At 36.4% G+C, this 24,734-nt stretch overlaps 2 protein-coding genes and 1 long non-coding RNA gene across 8 annotated transcripts in view; 1 reads left to right on the forward strand and 2 right to left on the reverse strand.

Annotated features, from left to right (window-relative positions):
* The window catches only part of CARF (calcium responsive transcription factor), a 59,345-nt gene extending 57,055 nt beyond the window's left edge, over positions 1-2,290 (reverse strand). For 4 of the 5 annotated variants that reach the window (XR_005066074.1, XR_005066073.1, XM_037043570.1 and 1 more), the window contains exons 1-2: positions 2,204-2,290; positions 561-653 (exon numbers count right to left, since the gene is read on the reverse strand). The gene's annotated coding sequence lies outside the window, so the exon portion shown is untranslated. The remainder of the gene's footprint in view (positions 1-560; positions 654-2,203) is intronic. The other variant, XM_037043571.1, reaches the window with a different exon arrangement.
* WDR12 (WD repeat domain 12) lies at positions 2,050-21,704 on the forward strand. Of its 2 annotated transcripts, XM_037043575.1 has the most exons (14): positions 2,050-2,314; positions 2,991-3,106; positions 5,549-5,643; positions 8,251-8,345; positions 9,658-9,764; positions 10,667-10,782; positions 11,373-11,527; positions 12,792-12,837; positions 14,320-14,405; positions 18,551-18,691; positions 18,810-18,915; positions 19,292-19,424; positions 20,514-20,586; positions 21,418-21,704. In XM_037043575.1, exons 2-14 carry the CDS (start codon positions 3,066-3,068, stop codon positions 21,493-21,495), a joined length of 1,272 nt encoding a protein of 423 aa, XP_036899470.1. In that variant the 5' UTR covers positions 2,050-2,314; positions 2,991-3,065; the 3' UTR covers positions 21,496-21,704. The 2 variants fall into 2 exon arrangements, with proteins under 2 accessions (XP_036899470.1, XP_036899469.1); XM_037043574.1 differs by lacking the exon at positions 2,050-2,314 and having other exon boundaries at positions 2,461-3,106.
* Positions 9,643-23,934, reverse strand: LOC118985215 (uncharacterized). Its single transcript, XR_005066075.1, has 3 exons — positions 23,846-23,934; positions 16,000-16,002; positions 9,643-9,653 (listed from the first exon to the last, which is right to left on the reverse strand). It is a non-coding gene; the product is annotated as an uncharacterized LOC118985215 (long non-coding RNA).
* Positions 23,935-24,734: the final 800 nt, after the last annotated feature.

Consider the following 24,734-nt stretch of genomic DNA (forward strand, 5'->3'; position numbering starts at 1 on the left):
AAGCCATGTCACTGTTGATAACACACCAAAGCCATCACATGGGGTATTCAGTTACTTTGGAACACTTCTTAACTAGTTTTTCCTTAACTCAGTACTCAGTCAAATAAAAATTGTATTTTATTGAATTCAACATTTCTGCATTGCCAATTAAGTTTTATCTTATTGACCATTTAGGTTCTATATCTTACTGATATTTTTCAATTCAAATTAAGATCAATTTATATAGACTTATCAGGTACTGTATTTTTTATTTTGATAAATCTCAAATTAATTAGTTAAAAATGTAATAATCTATTGATTGTATATTTTTAAAAGATGACATATTTTAAATAATTTTAAAATTATCTGAAAAAGAACTTAAGTAATTAAAGGTTTATTTCAAATTCAATGAAATTTAATTCAGGCAATTTTACTGCTGTAACTTAAAAATCACTAATGATTAGAGAAGAATGATGTTTAAAGCTGTCAAAAGTCATCCTGACCGATGATGTGGCTCAGCTGCTTGGAGTGTCTTCACTTCACTGAAAGATCATGAGCTGATTCCCAGACAGGGCACATACCTAGGTTGATCCTGGGCAGGGGCAGGTATCAGAGTCAACGGATCCACCTTTCTCTCTCACATCGATTTTTTCTTTCTCTCCCTTCCTTTCTCTCTAAAAATCAATAAATATATGTATTTTTAAAACTGTCAGATTTCCCTCCCCTTCTACCAAATTAAAAAATATAGATGGATTAAATTGGGAGACTTCAATTAGGCAACTGTTAAAAGCCTTATGCGGTCTAACTTCCGTAATGAATGCAATTCTCATCATTACAATGAATCACATGATTAAATGACCACATTAATTTGCCAGCCCAGGCTTTTCTTAGGACTTCAGCACAGAGTTTTATCATTTTATTCCTCTAATCATGAGGCTATTCTTCCTTATTTGATCACATTGGGAAAGCCAGTTTACTTGACATCTAAACGACAATGATGGTAACAATAGCTAACATCTACTAGGTGGTATTTAACTCTCACACTGTCTCAACTGTGAAACAGAGAAGTTAATAGCGGGTGCTGGCAAAAGTAGGTTTACAATTGTTGGCAAGGAAAAAGACATGCAGGTAATGATGATCACAACAGCTTTATTAACTGTTTCACGTACTCACAACTGTAAACCTCCTTTTGCACACCCAGTCTGTAGGAGAGGCAGCATTTGGAACCCAGGCATTTGGTTCCAGGGCACGAATTCTAAAAATTGAAAATAGTCCTAGTTTCATCATCATTACTCTCTAATAAGATTGGTTTTCGCTTACAATTGTTTAAATCACTTCTTAAAGTCTATGGTTGATTGAAATATCGGGTGTCTGCCTAATCTTTAAGCGACTTGTTAAAAAGGGGGGGGGGGGGGGAAGCTTTAGTTGTCTTCACCTGTACACATACCGCTCTGCCCACAAATTTTGCAATCCAGTTCTGCCTGATTCTCCAAGTCCCAAGTCCCCCTCTTGGAGCTTTTTTGGTGAACGCCTTAAAAAATGACTCTGAAATCTGGATAGCATCTCTCCATCCATCCTCCCTTAGAAAAACAACGTAACTACAATAATGCTCGGTCGTCGAGAGTAAGACATACGCCTTTGGGTAACTTCAAGACCCCCAAAAGTCAAAAAACAGAGGAGGTGGTGTGTGAGTACACCTTCCCTGTTCTTAACATAAAAAGGGGCTCCTAAAGAGCGAGGGGCGTAAAAAAGGGACGCTGGACAGCGCGAAAGACCACACTCTGGGCTCCCCTGCCCAAGGGGTCCGGTTCCTTCTCCGTGGCAGGGCTCAGCGACCCTCCTCAAGACACCTAACCTCCACATTTTGCTGAGTGCCTCTCCGGGACACGCGAGCCCCGTCCGGGGCAGGGAGTAGTAGGCCTCGCCAAGTAAGGCCTCGGAAAGGACCCGACGTGGGGTGCAGACGGCGCCACCAGGGCCCAGCTGCAGCAGAGGGCGGGGGCCGGCGGTTGCTTAGGGACCAGCGGGTCAGGAGGTGATGGGAGGAGGAGGCAAGAGGAATAAAGGGGCGTTGAGAGATAGCGTCCGGTCCGCCGACGCAGACAGTTCTGCCAAACCTCCGACTCCCCTAGTCCCGCTGCTGCCGAGAGCTCTACAGGCAGATAAGGGAAGTCCACAAAGTGCTGGAGCAGAGGGGTAAAAATTCAAAACGAGTCTACTCAACCTCGTCTTGGCTCCGAGGCCCCGCCATGGAGACCAGCACAATGCGCAGGCGCATCCCATCCCGGTTGGCGCACCGCGATACCATGAGATAAGACCGCTATCGGCCACCGTGGTTAGTTTCCATTTTGACTCAGGATTATTTTCTCCGCAGTTCTCGTGTAGATTTACAGTATGAAGTTAGAGGGGAGACCCCACAAAGAATTTCTGTAGAGTGAGGTTCTGCTTGTGAGTATGCATGATACAATAAACCCGGAACTGCTTTAGTAAATTAAATCTGAAGAGAGAGGAAATTTAATGAACACCTGGCTGGAATCGGTATGATTTAATGCAGATAAGATATCCTGAAAACAGCGTGGCAAAAAGACCACAGTTCCCAGTGCATGTAGCGCCCGAGAAGCGGTGCTTTCTGGGGCTTGTATTATGTAGGAGCTGTGCTTCAAGTATCGGGTCTAAAAATAGACGTTCACGTTTAAAAAAAGAAAAAGCGAGAGAAAATCAGATTTGAATTGAGTCTTTCTGTATTTTCATAGCCGACCACAGGCCTAAACATATGAAAAGAAACAAAAAGTTTAGAGGGACATGCCATCTTTAAGACTTTGCTTTCCTAATCGATGATTCCTAAATCTAGGAATAGGTAGTTGATGTTTGTGGGCTGGGCGTCTGTGGGAGGGCCACCTCGTGGTGTCTTCTGGCTCAGGAGGCCGGGAGGGAAGAAGGCGGAATTCCAGCTCAGAGCTGCAGTTTCTTCTTCCCTGTGCAGGCTGATTTAGAGCTGACTCTCTTTGTAGTCCGAAGGGACCAGAGCACGCGTTGTCTGTTACCCCTTACGCTTCTGTGGGCGAGTTTTGTGCCTACTTCCCGCGATGGCTCAGCTCCAGACACGCTTCTTCACTGACAACAAGAAGTAAGTAAGCTCCTCTCCTCTCCCGTGCCAGGGACCCCTTCAGTATAACTTTGTGGATCCCTGTCTTTGCCGTATTCACTTTTACACAACCCCCCTTCCTTTTTCTTTTTCGGCGTATTTTCTGCTCAAGCGGAAATCCTAGAGGGTTTCTCAGGGTACGACCTCTAATGTCACCTCACTACTGTCGGGCTTTCAGACTCTATGTAATTTGAACTGTAAATGTGTAGGGGCCGGAGGGCATTGGGCTTGCTCTTTGAGTTAAGCACATTATGTAATTGAACAATGGACCAAGTTGTTACAGGCAGCTAGTGGTGTTTGTTTCTGAAACACAACTTCATTTTCTTAAGTAGATGGTAGACGATGATTTCCTGCACCAGGCTAGAAAGTGGAGCTCCCAAGAGGGGGTTGGTAGGACTGTTTTTGATAGGAGTATGAAGTCAAAACAGTTACAGATTTGTGTGTGTGCAGTGTATGTACATATACAGGTACACGTATTTGTATATACGGGGTATATAGCTCTGTGTATATATAATGTATAAACATTTTCAACAATAGTCCCCAGGTCCATAGCATTCATTTGAAACCTAATTACATTTTGCCTCATGGGGTATTTGTAGTTTCATGAATTGACCTGGTGAATCATAGTCACTCCTTGCATTATTGCTTACTGTATACATAAATTGTGTTATCAATGTACGTGAGTGTGTATACTTAAGTCTCAACACTTCTCAAGTAATGTGATGATGCAGTAGCATAGCCACTGTATCTTTTCTAGTTGAAATTTTTATTATTATTGATTCACATGAAATCTTACCACTGTATTTTAACCCCTGAGATAAACTAATGTCGTGTGTGTGTATAGATTCTCGAAAAATATGTAATATGGTCTGGTCAAATGAAGGGATAAAACCGTTTTGTTTATCCATATGTATATAATTTACATATACTCTGTATATTTATAATGTGCATATGAATTTTGCTACTCCTTCTATCCCACCCCTATTTTACTGACATGTAAGTGAAAGGAAGAATGAAAATTTTAATTTCTGTGTTTTGTTACCTTTTGGAAAGCCTAACTAACTGCTTACTACTTTTGGCATGATAAATATATAACTATAGCTTTACTTCTCAAAATGTAGTTTGAGAAACATCATCAGCAGCATAACTTGGGAGCTTGATAGAAAAAGCAGAATCTCAGCCTTCATGCCAGAGCTCCTTGTTTAGAATCTGCTTTTTGACAAGCTCTGAGGCCCCATTGTGACAAAAAGAGGCTTGAAGGGCCCTATAGATTCTACTTTAATATCTTTGGAAACTTTTCCATACCCCACAAATGCAGCCTTAAATTTGGCCTTGTAGATATTTTTTTTTATTAATTGTCCTTTTATATTTTTGATAAAAACTTTGAGATGTAATTCACATACAACAGAATTCACACATTTAAAGTGTTCACTGGTTTTGCGGAATTATGTGACCATCACTACAGTAAATTTTAGAACATTTTTCACTGCCCAGTCCTTTCATTCCCCTAGCCCTACTCAATCATTTAATCTATTTTCTGTCTGTATAGATTTGTGTGTTCTGGACATCTCATACAAGTGGAACTACATAACATGTGGTCTTTGGTGACTGGCTTGACGTGTCTTCCATGTTGTAGCATGTATCAGTACTTCATTCCTTTTTATGGACAAATAATATTCCATTATACAGATAACACCACATTTTGTTTCCATTGTTCAGTTGATGGTCATTTGGGTTGTTTCTACCTTTTAGCTATTATGAATAGTGATGGTGTGAACATTTGTGTACAAGTTTTTGTGTGTACATATATTTTCATTTCTCTTGGGTAATACATACTTAGGAGTGGAGTTAATGGGTCAAATGTAAGGTCGTGTTTACCACTAACTTTTTGAGGTGCTGCAAGATGTTTCCAAAGCAGCTGCACCATTTTATATTTCCCACCTGCAGTGGATAAAGGTTTAATTTCTCCACATTCCCACTGATGTCTTTTCCTTGGTCACTATTTATCACACTTACGGGAATAGGCTGGGTGATCAATTTAATAACTGTGAGCTATTGTTCATCTGTTCTCCTTGCACTCCTGCTTTTTGTCTATCCCTCTTTCACTCTGTGTCCTTTCAGACTCTGCTCTCCCACCCTCCTTTTCTCTAGGAGGAAATGACCTATGGTTTCTTTGTTCTCCCATTTTATATGTTATATATGACACTATTCTTAAGTAGTTTCATTCTGTTTGGGTACCAGGTATTAACCCTTTCTGAGAACAGAGACCACGTCTTAATTTTGTTAACCCCATGTAGCAAAATGACATGTATTAGATACTAAGTAAGTGTTTGTTGAACAAATAAATGCACATTCATTAAAATAATCTTTGTAAAATAAACTATTAAGTGGACTTAATCTTGATGTGTCACTTCTTTTTTATAGATATGCAGTAGATGATGTTCCCTTCTCAATCCCTGCAGCTTCTGAAATTGCCGACCTTAGTAACATTATTAATAAATTGCTGGAGGCCAAAAATGGTGGGTATATATGTTCTGAAGAGTTAGGATGGCACAATATGACTAGCTACAATAACTTCCATCACATTTTATTTTATTTTATTTCTTTAAAGACTTTATTTATTTTTAGAGAGGGGAAGGAAAAGAGAGGAGAGGGAGAGAAACATTAACATGTGGTTGCGTCTTACATGCCGTGTCGCCCTACTGGGGACTTGACCCATGCCCTGACTAGGAATTGAACCCGTGGCTCTTTGGTTCACAGGTCAGTGTTCAATCCACTGAGCCACATCAGCCAGGGCAGTTCCATCACATTTTAATGTTATTTCCTTTTTTGGCCTTATGTTATAATACTGCAAGCATTTTATAATGGTAAAATTTATAAATTATAATACGAGTTTCCCTGGTTTGAAATAAAAGTATTTGGGAAATAATATTTCAGTTTAATCTGTTTTTAAGACTATTGAGATTTAGGAATAAAATTTTAGTATAATGTTTGTGATATAAATGTAATCAAGTGTGCTGAAGATATTTTTTGAAGATAATTTTGAGTGTGCTGAAGATATTTTTTTACTGATTTTTTTAAGTGTTTAGGATTCATAAAGTGAATGGATAAAACACACATGTAAGAATATCAAGTAAAACATGTATCAAGCTACAAATAGTAAACATATGCTAAGTGTGAATATAAGTTAATTAGCCCATAAAATCAATATAAACAATTTGTACAAAAATATTAGTTAAACAAGATTGACCCTAAATTGATCATTTGAGTTGCATGATAGGTATATGAAGGTTATTATAAAGTTTATTCTCCATTTTTGCATTTTTAAAAAGCAAAATCATGCCCTTCCCAGGTAGCTCAGTTGGTTGGTGCATTGTCTCATACACTAAAAAGTTCCAGGTTTGATTCCTAGTCAGAGCACATACCTAGGTTGATGAGATCCCTCATCCAATGATATATTTTTGTTTATTTATTCTTAAGAGTTATTTTTAGACTGAGGGGAAGGAAAGGAGAAAGAAAGGGAGAGAAACATCAGTGTGTGGTTGCCTCTTGCATGTCACCTATGGGGGACCTGGCCCACAACCTAGGCATGTGCCTTGAGTGGGAATCGAACTGGCGATCCTTTTGTCTGCAGCCAGTGCTCAATCCACTGAGCTATACCAGCCTGGGTGGATATGCTTTTATTGATTTTAGAGAGAGGAGGGGAAGGAGAGAGAAATAATCAATGTGAGAGAGAAACATCCATTGGTTGTCTCCTACTCACACCCCAACCAGGGATGGAACCAAAACCTAGGTATGTGCCTTGACCAGGAATCCAACCTGAAAGCTTTTGGTGTAAGGAGGATGCTCCAACCAACTGAGCCACCTGGCCAGGGCTATTTTTTTACTTTATATCCTCACCTGAGGGTATGCTTAGAGAAGAAAAGCAATGGGGAAGAGCAGGGCGGAGAGAAACATTGATTGGTTGCTTCCTGTAGGCACCTGAACCAGGGATCTAAGTATATACCCTTACTGGGAGTGGAACACATGACCCTTCTGTCAATAGGATGATACTCCTACCAACCAAGCCATGCAAGCCAAGGCCAGATTTCAGATTTTTAAAAAGTAACAATCCAAATAGTTCTTTCAAAAGGATTATCTGTAATAAATGCAAAAGAATAAAGAATTTTTAGCATATTGTAACTCCAAATGAAATAATGGATTTAAGTAGTGATTTTCAGTAGCTGCTAAAATCATTAATTAGGTCAAAGGTTGAAAGAGAGCATGGTGAGTGGGATCATACTGACATCATCCTAGCCTAGAGGTGAGTGCAATATCATAAAAAGAGCAAATCTGAAACTAATCAAAATTGTTTAAGTCTGCCTCGTGTGCAGGTTATAGGTGGTAGTGAACATGTTAAATGACAACTCACAAATGTAATCAACCCAACCCAGATGTAAGAAATACTGAAAGACAGATGACCTAGTTTCTTCAACAAATAAATGAATGCCCAGGGAAATAAGGAAACAAAGATTATTATTATAAAATACATTAATCAAATATAATTTGTGGACTTTGGATGCTGATTCTAAAAAGCTCACTGTAAAAATATTTATGATATAAGGAAACATGAATATTAAGTATTTGATACTCAAAGGAATAATTATAGAATATTTTAATGTTGACTTTTCAAAAGTCATTATAGTATACAGGTACCTACTAAAGATTTACAGATGAAATGATACTATATCTGAAGTTTGCTTTTAAAATAAAGCAGTGGGTGTGTAGAGGGAGAAGTATAAATGATTGTCCATGAGTTGGTAATTGCCAAAGGTGCAATGGGGATGGGGATTCATATGTTTTTCTACTTTGTATATATTTGAAATTTTTCATAGACTAAAACATTTTTTAAAAACCGAAAAATTGTACCACCAAGAATAACAAAACAGTTTTTGCCAAGTGAATGAACTATTTCTGATCTTAAAAATCACCTAGTATATAGGGACCCATGACCTGATTATACCATGGAGAAATTCAGAGGCCATGCTGGAATAATAGGAATCCGTTTGTTTTGGGGTCTCTTACATACCTCTGTCAGTACCACTTCAGGTCCTAAGAGTGATAATTTCATTACATATTTTCTTCAGAGGTCCACAAACACGTGGAGTTTGACTTCCTTATCAAAGGCCAGTTTCTGCGAATGCCCTTGGTCAAACACATGGAACTGGAAAACATCTCATCTGTAAGTTCAAATGCCACCTGCTCTGTTTTACTTACTATCAGGTAAACTTTATTTAGAATCAGCCAGAATCTTCAGTAACCAAGATCCTTTTCACGAATTTTTTTCCTCGAAATTTGAATTTTAGTTTCTATATGTTCAAATTTTAAATCCTCTCTTCTGAGAATATATTATTTAAGAAATGCAGATGAATGAATATGTGAAGATACCTTCATACTTGCGGAAGAACTGTCAAGAAAGGGAATAGCAAATAGTGTTTACTACACATAAAGGCGTAGGAAGTGATTGTGCACATGTAACAACTTATAGATTGCATTATTGTGATTTAGAATGATTTTTCTCCCTTTGCTCTAATTTTCAAACTTTTGGTTTTATATTGGGTTGGCCAAAAAGTGCATATAGTTTTTTCTGTAAAAGACACATTTTTCATTTTCACCAATAACTTTATTGCATTGGGTATTTCAAGTATGTCGGCTATCTCCCATATGGTATAATGTTGATTGTTCTCAATGTCTTGGTTGCTATCAACTTCAACTGGCCTACCCATCTGTGGAGCATTGTCCATTGGGAAATCTCCAGCACGAAACTAGGCAAACCACTTTTGACACATTCAGTCAGTCACAGCATCTGCATACACTGCACAAATCTTTTTTTGTGTTTCAGTTGCATTTTCACCTTTCTTGAAATAATAAAGCATAATATGCCAAAAATTGTTGCTTATTTTCTTCCATGTTCAATATTAAAATGGTTACACAGAAATTCACTAATTTTGTTTTTTTCTAAATGCATGCTGATATGACAGCTGTCACAATACAATAGCCTCGAATGAAGCTAAAGACAACTAAGCACTATTAGAGCCATCTTACAGGGGGGAAAAACGAACTTTTTGGCCAACCCAATACATTAAATTTATCATTTTAACCATTTTTAAATACACAATTCAGTGGCATTAACTACATTTACAGTGTTATGCAGCCATCACCCTCTCCATTTTCAGTACATTTTCATCATCCTAAACAGAAGCTCTGTACCTATTTAACAATATGCTTTTGTGATTTTATAATTTAAATTTTCTTATATTCTGTTTTTTCCTCATGTTTAGCATAAGATTTCCAAGGTCATTAACATTTCTTAATGTTACTCATAGCATACTGTCGGATCAAATAAAGTTTTTCGCCTTTTGTATGGCTCCAAATTTTCTGGCTTATGAAGGGGGCAGACATACTACAGATTATTAAACTGGGGTCCTGTATCTTTATAATGTACCATTTTAAGACTACACCACCTGATTGACTTCTGTTTTCTCTCTGACTAGGAAGAGGTTGTGGAACTAGAATATGTGGAGAAATATACTGCACCTCAGCCAGAGCAATGCTTATTCCATGATGACTGGATCAGTTCAATCGAAGGGACAGAGGAATGGTACTGCCAGATCAGTGTTTCGTATCCTTCTCATGCCACTTCTTTCAGTGTTTATGATGGGAATTTTCTCCTCTGCTTTCTCTGTTCTCTATAAATGTAATTTACGATATATGTATCAGTGACCATACCAAAGATCTTTACATTCACTGTAAGTTGAGAAGAAACATTTATTAGTAAGTTTTCTTTGTGAAGATGTAGTGACATTTGCATTCTGGATAGGTCAGCTGTCAGGGCATTTATTTGATTTGACTATGTTGCTTTTAAGACCAGGGATATAATTTGTTTTATAGAGGAGGAAAATTCTCCTTATAGTCATAAATCTCCTGACCCACTCTGATGAAGATGCAGGTCATGCTATTTTAGAGTTAAAATGGGCAAACTGGAATCAAGAAGTTATATATGGCTTAGAGCAAACCCCACCCTGGCCTTACTTGTGAAAAAACACCTCAGGAGTGGTGTATAGTGGTGTACATTCACAGAATGTCTCCTGGAGTTATTATACAAGGTTAATGTTTTTACTGGTTTATTTTAAGTGGTTTTACTGTTTTTCTATTTAATGGTTGTCACTAGTTACATACAGAGTACAGCCAACTTGCTTAGCTTTCCCAAGAGTTGTATTTACAATACAACTGAAATGAAAATGAAATGTAGAATTGAAATGAAATGAAATGAAAAAAAATGAAATGTAGAATTTGTCAATGGTGTTTTTATTTTTAGTAGGTCAGGAAAAGTCTAATGTAACACCTTCTGATCTACTCTAGTATATTTTGAAATCTTAATCTTCATATTAAAGAGAGTTTAAAAGAATTATCCTTAAGGTTGACTTTGTCCTTACCTTAGAAATATAATTGATTTCGGGGTTTGAAAACTGCATTTCATAGGATTTTTTTTTCTCCTTGCAGGATCTTGACTGGTTCTTATGATAAGACTTCTCGGATCTGGTCCTTGGAAGGAAAGTCAATAATGACAATTGTGGGACATACAGATGTTGTAAAAGATGTGGCCTGGGTGAAAAAAGGTAAGGTCTCTGCCTAAACTGAGAGGAATCCTGGATAGGGATTGGAAGTAAGCCATTTTCAGTGCTGGCGTAGAATATGGACAGGGTAGGAAATGTCTCCTGCCTCAGTTATTGTGAGGTCTTTGAAAAATACAGTGTTTAAGAAGAAAGTATTATATAAACAATTCATGTTAATAGAAGTGAATCCTTACTAAAATATATCAGATAACATATTTTTAAGTAAAGATTATGTTAAACTCATTTCATTTTCAAAAATTTTGCTTACTGGTTCGAGAGAAATAGTGATTTGCTATTCCACTTATTTATGTATTCATTGGTTGTTTCTTACACGTGCCCTGACCAGAGATCAAACTACAACCTTGGCATATTGGGACAGTGCTCTAACCAACTGAGTTACCCAGGCAGGGCTTAAACTCATTTCTTTTGTAATATTTTTACCATGAGTTAGCTTCTTTTTCAAAGCTGGACAAAATGACCTTTTTATCTTTTTAATGTTTTTTTCTTGACAATATATTGAATTTGTTTCAGAACACTGTATTTTAAACTTTTGTACTAACTTGATTCTTACCTTTGTGCTATCCTTTCTTCAGACAACTTGTCTTGCCTACTACTGAGTGCCTCTATGGATCAGACTGTTCTTTTATGGGAGTGGAATGTAGAGAGAAACAAAGTGAAAGCCCTACACTGCTGCAGAGGTCATGCTGGAAGTGTGGATTCCATCGCTGTTGATAGCACAGGAACTAAAGTAAGTAGCTGTTGTGTTAGCAGTACTGTTTAGACTTTGAATTTATGAAAAGGGAATGTCTATGTATATTATTATGATTGGCCTACTTTCATAACAATTGGTAACTAAAGAATATGATTTCAAACCAAAAAGTAAATACTGATATGATAAAAGATGCAAAAATGGACTTCTTCAGTCTCAGTATATCTCTGGTTTAGAACTTAAATAAACTGCAGAAATTTTAAGAAATCAGGTAAACAAGCAATTTGTTTAACCTTAAATCAATCATAATGACATTTTAAACCTTTCAGCTGCTCACAATGCTGTTACTAGTTGAAAATGCCTGCTTGATTAACTAAAAGCCTTAGGATACACTAAGGTTATTGTTACTAGAGGTTCTTTTAATATTCTTGCTGATCTCTTTATCATGACAAAGTGTGTAAAGGTTAGTTAAAAGGAAATTTAGTTAAAAGGAAATAAACCTGAAGGCAATATTGCATTGACTTAGGAAGGATTCCAAACTCTCTTACCATTTGAAAGTTTTGTGTGCCACTTTTTATGAGTGTTTCTTCAGCACTTTTTGCCAGTTAATATATTAGAGTTAAAGATTTATGATTGTTCATATTTGAACCATCAAGAAGGTTTACAAGTCCAAACTTAAGTGAATTCATTGTACCTTGTCATGTGTCTGTAGAAGACAGGAGCTCATCTGGAATTTTTTCAGCTTAAAGGTCATGAGATCCAAGGGCAGAGTAAACAACCACATTATGAGCAGGACGATGATGCTTTTGGGTCTCAGGAACCAAGGAGTGAAGGCTTGAATGTGGCCAGCACACCCTCTCCCTTTTGTCTCCCCAAGTTGACTTTATTCTCTCTTACCTCAAATTGGCTTTTCCACTTGGCAGTAAAGCCTGGCCTTCGGTGTTCTCAGGTTTTACATCTTGTAGCAGCTATTCCTGGAAAAAGACTACACTCTGGAATACAAGCTTTCAAAAAAAAAAAAAGTCCTGAAGGATAAAGATCTGTAGGCATAGTGGAGGTCAGTTGTCCACCCTTATCTAAGCAACCACGGTGAGGGCACTGGATCAGGTAAGAATGGCAGCTTCTTCAGTTGCTGAAAATTGAAGGTACAACTTTTAGGAGGACTAGGAAGATAGGCAGATGATACCATAGTAGTAAGGATTTCAGAGCAAAGTAAAGGTTTTAAGTTAAATAGAAGGGGAAGAAAGCAGATAATATGGGTTATAGTTATAAACTTTTTTCCCCTTTGTATATATCTGTTTAGTTTTGCAGTGGCTCCTGGGATAAGATGCTGAAGATCTGGTCTACAGGTAAATCAAGTCTTTCTTCTATATTGATTAATGATATTTTAAGAATTTCAGTGAAAGCGTTCTTTTTAACCTGTATTTTACCTTTAAAAATGTACCAGGACTTTGTAGGATACAAAGGAGTATAGTAGATAGAAAAATTAGCATGTTTCTCTGTGTTTCAAAATGTTTTTATACCCCATCATTGCTTTATTTATTGGACAGTGTCATTGAGTGGCTGGAAGTGAGAACAACGTGTTTGGTGCAGTATGGGATGTCGCTGCCTGAGTTCTCTCATTCAGGAATCTGGACATAAACGAAAATACCTTCTGAGTAATTTTAGTATACTTTACTGTTAGAGAAATTTTCTTAGTTAAGCTGCTTTGCTTTAAAAAAAAGCAAACTTCTAATACATTTTTACCAGACTTCTTACTTTGAAAACAATAGATTAGAGGGAACAAATAGAGGAGGAGGAGTAGGGGGAAGGAGGACTCTCAGAGGAAGGTGCCTTCATAAGAATAAGAAGACACTGGAAGAAGATGGGGAAAAACAGATAATTTGAATTTTAAAAGTAGTAGTCTAGAACTATTTATGGTACAGGTAAACAGATCAGAATACCTCTGATACTTCTGAAGTAATTGCTATATTACAACATAATACCCTAAATATAGTTTACAAAGTAGAGTTGGGGGGAATAGGAAAAGCTTAAAGAGTTTTAGGTAACTATGTATAAGATGGCAGGAAATATACAATCCATTTTAATTACTAGATATCCCCAAAATGCTTACAATAAACAGTTTTGAAGCAGAAAGTGATTTGTTTAGGAAATTTCCCTGTTGAATATTTTATTTTTTGCTGGTTCTGGGTAAATGAGATATGTATATAAGTTGTTATGCTTAAGGCACTTAATAGTCTAATTTGGAAAACTTTCATGTTCATAAAATACAGTTATAAAACATAAAATATGTGGTTTTCCATCTGGAGGTTTGCTACCTGGCCAAATGATGTGTAACAAATATTTTTTAAAAATCAAAAATATCTATAAAACATTTAACTTCATTCTTAGAAAAGTAAAATAATTCTAAGAATAAACATGGCTGGAATGTATGTCCTTTTCATGTGTTTATCTTGTGACATTACCTTTGTTATGTAAATGCAGTATGGCCAGAACTGTCCAGCAACTATTAGTAAGCAATTTTCATAGATACAGTAAAGTAATGAATACTTACAATAATCTTAAAGGCATAGCAAGATACGAAGCTGGTTAACTTCTAGGATTTTAATGTGCTTTACTTTTTACTTTATCCTTTTGGAAGATTGGTGACACAGGTATTGTTTTTATGTATGATTTTCTTTAGCCAAAATAAGTAGGAATATCTATCTATTCCTTAGCCAATTAAGATAATGTGGAGAAAGTGTATACTTTGTAAGAATTCTTTGAGACTGTTTGCAATTAATGTTTACCATAAATTTAAAAAATATCAAATCTAATTCTGTATGATATAGTCCCTACAGATGAAGAAGAAGAAATGGAGGAACCCACAAATAGACCAAGAAAGAAACAGAAAACAGAGCAATTGGGACTAACAAGGGTAAGTTTTGGTGAGAGCTGCTATACTTGGCTTAAGTTTGTATTGAGAGATACCTGGTAACTTAATGTTATTTTTCCTAAGTTTCCCTTTGTCTTGCTTGGCTGCTTCAGCCATAATTAAGCTTTCTTTCAGTAGATTTGTAAATACTTACTAGAAATACTCCAGCTGCATTTATCTGAGTCATTGACTGTAGTAGCATTGAGTTGGGCTTGCCAATTGGTAGGCTGATTATTTAGCTATTATATTTAATCTCATGGTGGATTTTGAAGTAGGATCTTTTCCAAAGCTTGCACTAAAGTGAAGCATCTCATTACCTGTTTAATCATGATTGTTTCATACACTGAGGGTATAATTCTCACTAAGGGATGCTCTTGGTATCTTCTAAATCATTAGAAAACAAGAGTTTAATTAAGGTTTCGGTTCTGTCATTTAGCTACTAGAGTCACTTAAATCAAAATGAGAAATTTCATCCCTATTCTTACTGTGTTAAGTTAGGGAGGTACTTGTCATAGTATGATCTGACCTACATTAATATACTTAATGCGAAGGACGATACTGAGTCAGGTTTAGAAAAACATTTTCCATTCATTTTCTCACAGCTGTGATGAACGTGCAGTAAATGAAGCACACATTATTTCTATAGTCACTAATAAGATATAGAAATCATTGAAAGGGAGAGTAAAGTGTGATCATAAATGATTCATCAAACTCATAAAATGCAGTGAACAGTAGCACTTGCTGGTTCCAACTGAAAGTAGTGATCTATAATTTAATACATTTTAAACATGGACTGCTGAATTGCAAGAGGATGATCTGGCAGCAACTCAGCTTCCTTATCACTTCGTCTGGCGGGACAAATTACAACTTTAAATGTCTTGCCAATTTGGATATAGTGTCAGTTGTAATTTATTGATGCATATCCCTGATCACCCTCCAAAGAATATATTTGATTATAGTAAAATTTCTTTTTTTTGCATTATTTCTTGAGTTATAAAAATTCTTCACATAGAATGTAGCTTTCTTCTATTTATTTTTAAAGAGAGGAAACTGATTTTTAAATATTTATTTATTGTTAGAGAGGGGATAGGAGGGAGAAAGAGAGGGAGAGAAACATTGATGATGTGTAGTTGCCTCTCATATGCCCCCAACTGTGGACCTGGCCTGCAACCCAGACATGTGCCCTGACTGGGAATCGAATCACTGACCCTTTGGTTCACGCAGGTCAAGCACTCAGTCCACTGAGCCACAACAGCCAGGACTACCTTTCTTTTAACCGAAGTTTGGCATGCATATTTTAAATGTATAGGTCAATGAATTTTAGTAATGTATAGTATTCCTTTACATAACTATACCAAAATTTATTCATTCTTCTTCTGACAGACGTAGGTTGTTTCCAGTTTTGGCCATCATAAATAAAGTTGCTAAGAAAATTATTGCACTTGTCTTTTGGTGTATATGTGCAGTCATTTCTGCATATGTGGAATGGCTGGAGCACATGTTCAGGTTTTTGAATGTGAGATACTGCCAAATAGTTTTTCAAACTATATCAGTTTATACTTTCACTGCCAGTGTATGAGATTCAATGTTACTCCACATCCTTACCAGTACTGGTTGATTTTTTAATACCATAACTGATTTTATTTTACCACATAACATATGTTTAATTTACTTATGTTACAAAGTGTGGCATTTTGTCTATTCCTGGTAGTGTGTAGTGGTATTTAAGTCCCAGCCCTTTGACACCTAGTTGTGAAGTGTGTGCTTGTGTTTTTAGCCCAATTTTTAAAAGTGTTGCTTATCTTCTTACTGATTTATAGGAGTTCTTTATGTATTCTGGTTTCAGAGTCATTGTTGGATGTATGTATTATAAGTATTTTCTTCCATTAAGTACCTTGCTGATAACTTTTATTTTTAGATACGTACTTTTATAAGCTTGTATTCATTGTTTATTTTATTTGAGAAATCATAATATATTCACTTTCTCATAGGTTATGCTGAAATCCTTTGAAGTAAAAATTGTGCTAGAACTGGGGAGGGGGGAGGTGGATTTTTAAGACTAAAATAAGACAAATATCAAAAATGTTATCTTCTCTTTCTAGTACCTGACTTGTATTAATGTGAGTAAAATGCTGCTACTTAGTTAACTTGCCATTTGTTTCATACATGAACATACAGTAAGTTTTTTTCCTCATTTTTCTCTCACAATTGCTTTTCCACTCCAGTACTATCTTACTGGAGTTTGTAGTGATGGTGCCAAAGTTGACTTCCCTTTTTTTTTTTTTTAACCAACAGCTCATTTTAAAAAAATCCTCACCCAGGATGTGTTTATTGATTTTCAAGAGAGAGGAAAGGGTGGGGAGAGAGAAAGAGAGAGAAACATTGATTAGTTGCCTCCTGTATATGACCCAACTGTGGATCAAACTAGCAACTGAGGCATGTGCCCTGACCAGGAATCTAACCTGGTGTACAGAGCAACACTCCAATCACTGAGCCATCCAGCCAGGGCAACTTTTCTATCTTCAAAAAGAAACAAATTTACATATAGAAAAATGCACTCTCTTTGGTAAAAAGCTTCTGAATTTTGATAAGTGTGTAGAATATGCAACCATGTAATCATCAGAAAGAGAACAGTTTGTCATCCCCTGAGACTCTGGTTGTGCACTGACAGTCAGCCTTTCCCTCCACTTCTGTCCTCTGCAGCCATTGATGTGCTCTTCATTCCTGCCATCTTCCTTTTTGCAGAATGTCATATAAATGGAATCACACAGTATGTAGACTTTGCATCTAGATAAACTCGGGTTATTGGAAATCATGACTTGTAAAAGCTGTATAGTACTCTTTTTGTGTGGACATACAACAGTTTGTTTAATCATTCACCAGTTGAAGGTTCCCTTTGGGTTTCTAGTTTGACAGTCATCAATAAAATTGCAATAAAAATTTGTGGATAGTTTTTTGTGTCAGGTTCCCTTACTTTATTCAGGAAAATTTTAGAGATGGAAAGAGAACTTTGGGATCATTTAGTCCAAGAGTTAGCAAACTATAACCCAACAGCCAATTTGGCTGAGCCCTTTTTTTGTACTACTAAGACTGATTTTAAAGAGGTTTTAAAGACAAACCAAGAGTATGAGACAGAGCGTATATGTGAATTGGAAAGCTAAAAAATTTATTTCTGGACTTTACAAAAAACTTAGCTGATCTCTGATTCAGTATAACTCCTTGGTATTATAGAAGAGGTAATAATATAGAAGGAAGCTGAATGTATCAAAGTTACAAAATTAGATTAACTGTCTTATTTATGAATTTTCTCCCTCTTTCACATGTTCTTTATATTTTAAGATAGACACTATAGCTAATTGGGGATTTTAATTTGAGAAGGTAAGTAGAGGTTTTATAATACTAATAAGCCATAAACATTATTTAAAAGATAGATGCTGTGGAAATAAAGGAGGTAAGAATAACTTATTTAGATTAATTTAACTTGGAAGAATTATGTAGAAAATGGCAGCACCTTCACTCAAACCTAGATCTAATCCCAGAGCTTTCTCTGTTGTCTTCTATAATAGTATATTTGACAACTGAAAGAAGTTAGTGTTAATATTAATAGTCCTCAAAATGAAAAGAGGCCCTGGCTGGTGTAACTCTGTGGATTGAGTGCCAGCCTGCAAACCAAAATGTCGCCAGTTCTATTCCCAGTCTAGGGCACATGCTTGGGTTGTGGGCCAGGTCCTCACTTGTGGGCATGTGAGAGGCAACCGCACGTTGATATTTCTCTTCTCTTTCTTCCTCCTGTCCCCTCTAAAAAATAAATAAAATATTTTTTAAAAAATGAAAAGTAGAATAGATGGGGAGGCAGCAGAATATAGGAGAAAGACTACAAACTTTGGAGTAATATTTGGGTTGGAATTAAATCTTTATAAACTGTATGATCTTGGGCAAGTTATCTTTTAGCTTTAGTCTCTCCATCTGCAGAATTATTATCTGTCTTGGAGGACTGTGGTAAAGAAGAAATAAGGTAGGATGTGAAAGCCAAAACGCATGATGAAATAAATATCTGTAATATGGACTTCAGAAATACTAACTACTATTACTGTTTCAATTACTTTGAACTGAAAATGCTTTCCCTTTTGGGTATCTTTCATTTCTAGACACCCATAATGACCCTCTCTGGCCACAAGGAAGCAATTTCCTCGGTTCTGTGGTCAGATGCTGAAGAAATCTGCAGTGCATCCTGGGACCACACAATTAGAGTGTGGGATGTTGAGTCTGGCAGTCTTAAGTCAACTTTGGTGAGACATAAATTCAGTGATACTCTGATTAACTTTGAGCTTTTAAATGGTAAGCTTCTAGAGATGATTACTTTTAAACCACCATGGTTAAGTATCCTTTCCTTTTTTTTTTTTACAGACAGGAAATAAAGTATTTAATTGTATCTCCTATTCTCCACTGTGTAAACGTTTAGCATCTGGAAGTACAGATAGGCATATCAGACTGTGGGATCCCCGAAGTAAAGGTGAGTCATGTCAATCACTGGAGGAAAAATGCATGTAAATACCATCACATTTTTTTCTCACTAGAGGTGCATATAAAAAGATAATTTTCTACATTTTTAAAAACATTTTATTTATTTATTTTAGAGAGGGAAAGGGAGGAAGAAAGAGAGAGGAGCATCAGTGTGTGGTTGCCTCTCATGCACACCCTATTGGGGACCTGGCCCACAACCTAGGCACATGCCCTGACTGGGAATTGAACCGGCGACTCTTTGGTTTGCAGGCCGGTTCTCAGACCACTGAGCCACACCAGACAAGCTCTACATACATTTTTTTTTAAGATTTGTTCTGCCTGCTTCTAAAATTCAGTAATTGTTACTTTTTTTTTATTTTGTTCAGATGGTTCTTTGGTGTCGCTGTCCCTAACCTCACACACAGGCTGGGTCACAGCAGTAAAATGGTCTCCTACCCATGAGCAGCAGCTGATTTCAGGTTCTTTAGATAACATTGTCAAGCTGTGGGATACAAGAAGGTAACTTCTATTTATGATCCAGAAAAGATTCATCAATTGCCTGTTGTATAAAGAGAAAATGCAATGATAAATATATCAAAAGGGACACATCTGGAAGGCCTCTCTTTGAAGGTGGAATTCTAATAGTGAATTGAACAATGTGTAGGTATGAGCCATGCACAGATCATGGCAGAGCGGAAAAGAGGTAAAGTGGGGAAAATCTGTGCATGTTGACAAAATAGCAAGAGAGCCACCAGGGTTGATGGAATAATCAGGAGATGGCAGTACTGTTGATGGCAGTACATGAGGCAGGAAGTGGTTATATTGAGCGGGACCTTGTAGGTCTCTGAGGAATTTGGGTGTCATTCTCAGTGTGCGGGCTTTAGAGGTGTTTTCAGCAGGGGAGCAAAAGCAGAGAGGCTAATACTATAATTGAAGAGACAGAGAATGGTGATTTGGACTATGGGGGTAGCATTAAAAATTTTAGGTATATTTTTGAGATAGCTGGTATATTTTGGCAGGATTGGCTCATATAGAGGTAAGAATCTAGGATAATGCCTGTATTTTCTACTCAGCAATTGGGTGATTATTGGTGCCACTTGCTATAATGGGGAAGAGTAGAAAAAGCAGTTAATGAAGGAAAATCAGGAGCTTTGGGTTGTTTTAAATTTGTAGTGCCCAAAATACAGTCTGCTGTCAGTTGGGATGTACATATTACTCAGTGGAGAATTTTGGGTAATACATAAATTTGGGAGTTATGAGCATATAGATGGATAGATAAAGGGTATAGCCATTATTTGGAGGTAAAAGTGAAATAGTCGAGGAAATGAAAAAATGGGCCTAGACGTAAGTTTTTGTAAACGAGTAACATTTTTCCTGAATATATTTGTTATAGTAAATCTTGGCCATTTGCTAATGATACAGGAAAATCAGGAAAGGTGGTCAAGTAAATACCCAGAATTTTAATACTAAATGTTATAGAGGCTAGGATGGTGAACTCTAAAGTTTTCAGGAAAGTGTAGGTAGGTGATTGTTCATATGTTTGTTTGTTTGTTTATTTGTTTTAATACCATCAAAAGCATATAACATGTCAGCATTTTCATCTTTTAGTTGTAAGGCTCCTCTCTATGATTTGGCTGCTCATGAAGACAAAGTTCTGAGTGTAGACTGGACAGACACGGGGGTAAGACATTATGAGTTATTTGGTGAAGAAGAAACTACATAATAAATGTGGTGCTTGTGTTTACAGATTTAATAGTTTCAATATATCTGGTATTTATAATTCTGTATTCTAAGTTTCCATTAACATTATTAGTAAAATCTCATATCTCATTCAAAGAAGAAACAAATTTATCCTTTAATATTAGGTACAGTAAAATTTGAAAATTTTGAAGCAGTTTTTTTTCCTCGTATTTTGACAAAATTTTGAAGCAAGTTTTTTTTTTTTGCATTTAATGAAGTGTTTCAGGTCAATAAACTTGGTACTTTAGAGTAAATGGATCGAAATATTTCCCATTTAGAAAAATCTTATGTAATAAATCTAGACTTAAAATGTGTTTAAAGAATTTACAATCGAATGTATATGTATATATGTAAGATCTTACTGTCTAAGAATTCTTTTCAAATCTATAAGCCTTAGGGCTTACTTGAATAATTTATAATAGTCATTTACCTGTAAACAACGTGCTGTCCTTTAAAAACTTAATTTTCATAAATGAGTAAAACTATTACACTTCAAACTTTTTATTACATTTGTTAGGAAATGCTTCATAGAAAGTACAATAGTGTATTACACCTTAACCAAATTTAAATGATCACTTTAAAAGTTTTAATATATTGTATTATAATGTAGTATTAAAATTGAGGTATCGCTACATTTAAGTGTTATTTCTTAATGCAAGTTAACTGCTCATCTTAATCAATTGCTCTGTAACCAAAATAACCATTATTAGATTTACTATCATATGAAATAACTGTCTTCTGTTTGTGGGTTTTTTTCTCTCCTTTTATGCAGTTACTTCTGAGTGGAGGAGCAGACAATAAATTGTATTCCTACAAATACTCACCTACCACATCCCATGTTGGGGCATAAATAAGTTTGACCAAGAGATTCTTCCTATAAATGTGATTGATAGAGAATATTCAAATTACATCAATGCAGATCATCCTTGATAACAGTTGTTATTATCTTTTCATTTTATATTTATTATGTAACAGTTTGCATTTATAAAATATAAAATGTGGCCTGCATTCTCTACCTTGTGTAAACTCTTGAAATTAAACTGAGTTTTTCTTTTTAAAGGTATTGGTTTAAATTAAGATTTGCTTTTGAAATGCTGTAGCAGTGTTTATTAAAAGTACAGTGCTTGTCCAGTTTTTTTTTTCCATTTCTTTTTTTTAATTATTTTTATTTCTTTGTAGAGAGGGGAAGGGAAGGAGAAAGAGGGAGAGAAACATCAGTGTGTGGTTGCCTCTCACATGGCCCCCACTGGGGACCTGGCCTGCAACCCCTTGGTTCACAGGCCTGCTCTCAATCCACTGAGCTATACCAGCCAGGCAAGTTGTTTTTTTTTTTTTTCATTTCTGATGAAGAAACTTTAAAGTCAGCTGTTTAAAAAAAATAATAATGTATTTTGAAATTCCTATAGATTCCACAAAAAAAACTATTAGACCTAGTAAGTGAGTTTGGCAAAACAGCAGGGTACAAAGTCAATATTCAGAAATCAAAGGCATTTTTGTACACCAATGGTGAAATATCAGAAACAAAAAAATCCTATTTGATATATCAACAAGAAAAATAAAGTACCTAGGAATAAACCTAACCAAGGAGGTAAAAGATTTGTACTCAGAAAACTACACAACATTGAATAAAGAAATTAAGGAAGACGCAAACAAATGGAAGCATTTACCATGTTTATAGATTGGAAGAATTAACATAAAAATGTCCATATTATCCTAAAGCAATTTATAGATTTAGTGCGATCTCTATTATAAAGTACCAGTGGCATATTTCACAGGTAGAGAACAAACATTTCAAAAACTTTTATGGAACCATAAACAACCCTAAATAGCTGTAGCAGTTTTGAGAAAGAAGAACAATGTAGGAAGGATCACAATACCTGATACCAAATTATGCTACAAGACCACTGTAACCAAAACAGTCTGGTACTGGCATAAGAACAGGCACATAGACCAATGGAACAGATTGGAGAGCCCAGAAGTATGCTCAAGTGTCTGTGGTCAATTAATATGTTTGACAGACGGGGTACAAGCATACAATGTGAGTAAAGATAGCCTCTTCAACAAATGGTGTTGGGAGATCTGGACAGCTACATGGCAAAAAATATGAAACTCAGCAACCAACTTACACCATACACAAAAGTAAATTCAAGGTGGATAATAGATTTAAATGTAAGTTGTGACAACATAAAAGTCCTAGAGGAGAAGATAGGCAGGAAAATCTCAAATATTCCATGTAGCAATATTTTCACTGTTATGTTCCCCAGAGAAGGGGCATAAAGAAAAGAATAAATGAGATCTCATCAAAATAAAAATCTGCAAGCTAAAGAAAACAACATTAAGATGAAAACAGAACCAACCATATGGGAAAATATTTGCCAGTGATACCTCAGACAGGTTTGGTCTCCAAAATATGTAAAGAACTCATACAACTCAATACTGGGAAGACACAGCCCAATTAAAAAACAGGCAAAGGACTTGCACAGACACTTCTCCAAGGAGAACATACAGAGGGCCCAGAGACATGTGAAAAGATGCTCACCATTACCAGCTGTCCGAGAGATGCAACCTAAAACCACAATGAGATACCACTTCACACCATTGAGAATGGCCATCATAAAGTAACAAGTGTTGGAAAAGATGTGGAGAAAAGAGGTTTCTAGTGTACTGTTGGTGGGAATGCAGGCTGGGGCAGCCTCCTACTGTGTAAAACAGTATGGAATTTCCTCAGAAAGCTAAAAATGGAACTGCCTTTGATTCCACTGCTGAGATTATACCCTAAGGACCCTGAATCACCAATCCAAAAGAACCTATGCAACCCAATGTTCATTGCAGCACCATTTACAATAGCCAAGTGTTGGAAGCAACCTAAGTGCCCATCAGTAAATGAATGGATCAAAAAACCATGGTACATTTACACAATGAAATTACATGCAGCAGAAAGAAAAGGCGCTCCTACCCTTTGTGACAGCATGGATGGGACTGGAGAGCATTATGCTAAGTGAAATAAGCCAGGCAGTGAAAGACAAATGCCATCTGATCTCACTTGTAACAGGAACCTAATCAACAAAACAAGCAAAATAATAACCAGAGACATTGAAATTAAGAATGAACTGAAAGTAACCAATGAGGAAGTGAGGGGATAATGGGTGTAAAGGGGGAAAGGTTTTCAGGAACACGTGTAAAAGACACATGGATAAAACCATTTCATCAGGTGTGTGACGTAGCCCCCTATCTTGTTTTAGAGCTTCTTGCTGGGGATAATGGTGATCTTGCACACACTCTTGTTTGTGTGGAAGTCATTGCCCAGGCATGTGTAGTACTTCTCATGATGACCCAGGCCACCTTCTTCACAGACTTGGTGTGAACATGGCCCATCTTGACAGGTTCCTCCATCATTTCTTAATGACAGTACATTTTAATGTCTAAAAAGTGAATAAAGGTAACTGGAAAACTCATGCCCAAAGTTTTTCTTATTTAGTTCAAATTAGTATAAATTTCATCATTACTTGTAGTTTCTGCAAATCTTAATTTTCATGGGACAGAAAGAAATTTATATTCCTATTTCGGATGATCCCTGAATGTGCCTTACAGGTAGAATTACTGAAAATATTTTTACTCACCCAACCTGGGTTGTTCAAATGTAATAGGCATACACTAGGTGGTTAAAGTAAAAGTAAAGAGGCCTAAAGAGACAAAGGGCAAAGAAGGAAGTGGCAGCAAGTACTGCAGGTCCATTACCTACTTTTAATCCTGGTTTTAAGGCAGAATATAATGCTGGGTCAGGCATTGTTCCTTGGGATGGATATAACACTAGGTACCAAGTCTCTTGGAGAAGGACTATCTGATCTCTGCCAAACTCACCTTGTGTAACTCAAGTGGTTAGATTTATTCCACAGCAGGAAGAACATGAGGCCTACAGAAGCCTAGTCCTCTTAAAACTTTCTCCTACTTCTCATGTTCCACCTTTTCTTCAAAACTAAGCCGCCTTGTCAGTGGTCCATTTTCCTTCACTTAATTACACCAGAGACAGGGCATTAAATGGACTAATTTATCCTAAGACTCTCAGAGAAAGGAGTGAAGCTGATATCC

This window comes from Sturnira hondurensis, unplaced genomic scaffold (genome assembly GCF_014824575.4).
Source record: "Sturnira hondurensis isolate 20B ecotype Veracruz unplaced genomic scaffold, ASM1482457v3 Scaffold0004136, whole genome shotgun sequence".
Classification (NCBI taxonomy): Eukaryota; Metazoa; Chordata; class Mammalia; order Chiroptera; family Phyllostomidae; genus Sturnira; species Sturnira hondurensis.

Bases quoted from the DNA above. Each gene is read 5' to 3' on its own strand.
- WDR12 (XM_037043575.1), top strand. From the start codon at position 3,066: ATGGCTCAGCTCCAGACACGCTTCTTCACTGACAACAAGAA. The intron at 18,692-18,809 runs GTGAGACATAAA...TTTTTTTTACAG, and splicing joins GCAGTCTTAAGTCAACTTTG to ACAGGAAATAAAGTATTTAA. The intron at 19,425-20,513 runs GTAACTTCTATT...TTCATCTTTTAG, and splicing joins AAGCTGTGGGATACAAGAAG to TTGTAAGGCTCCTCTCTATG.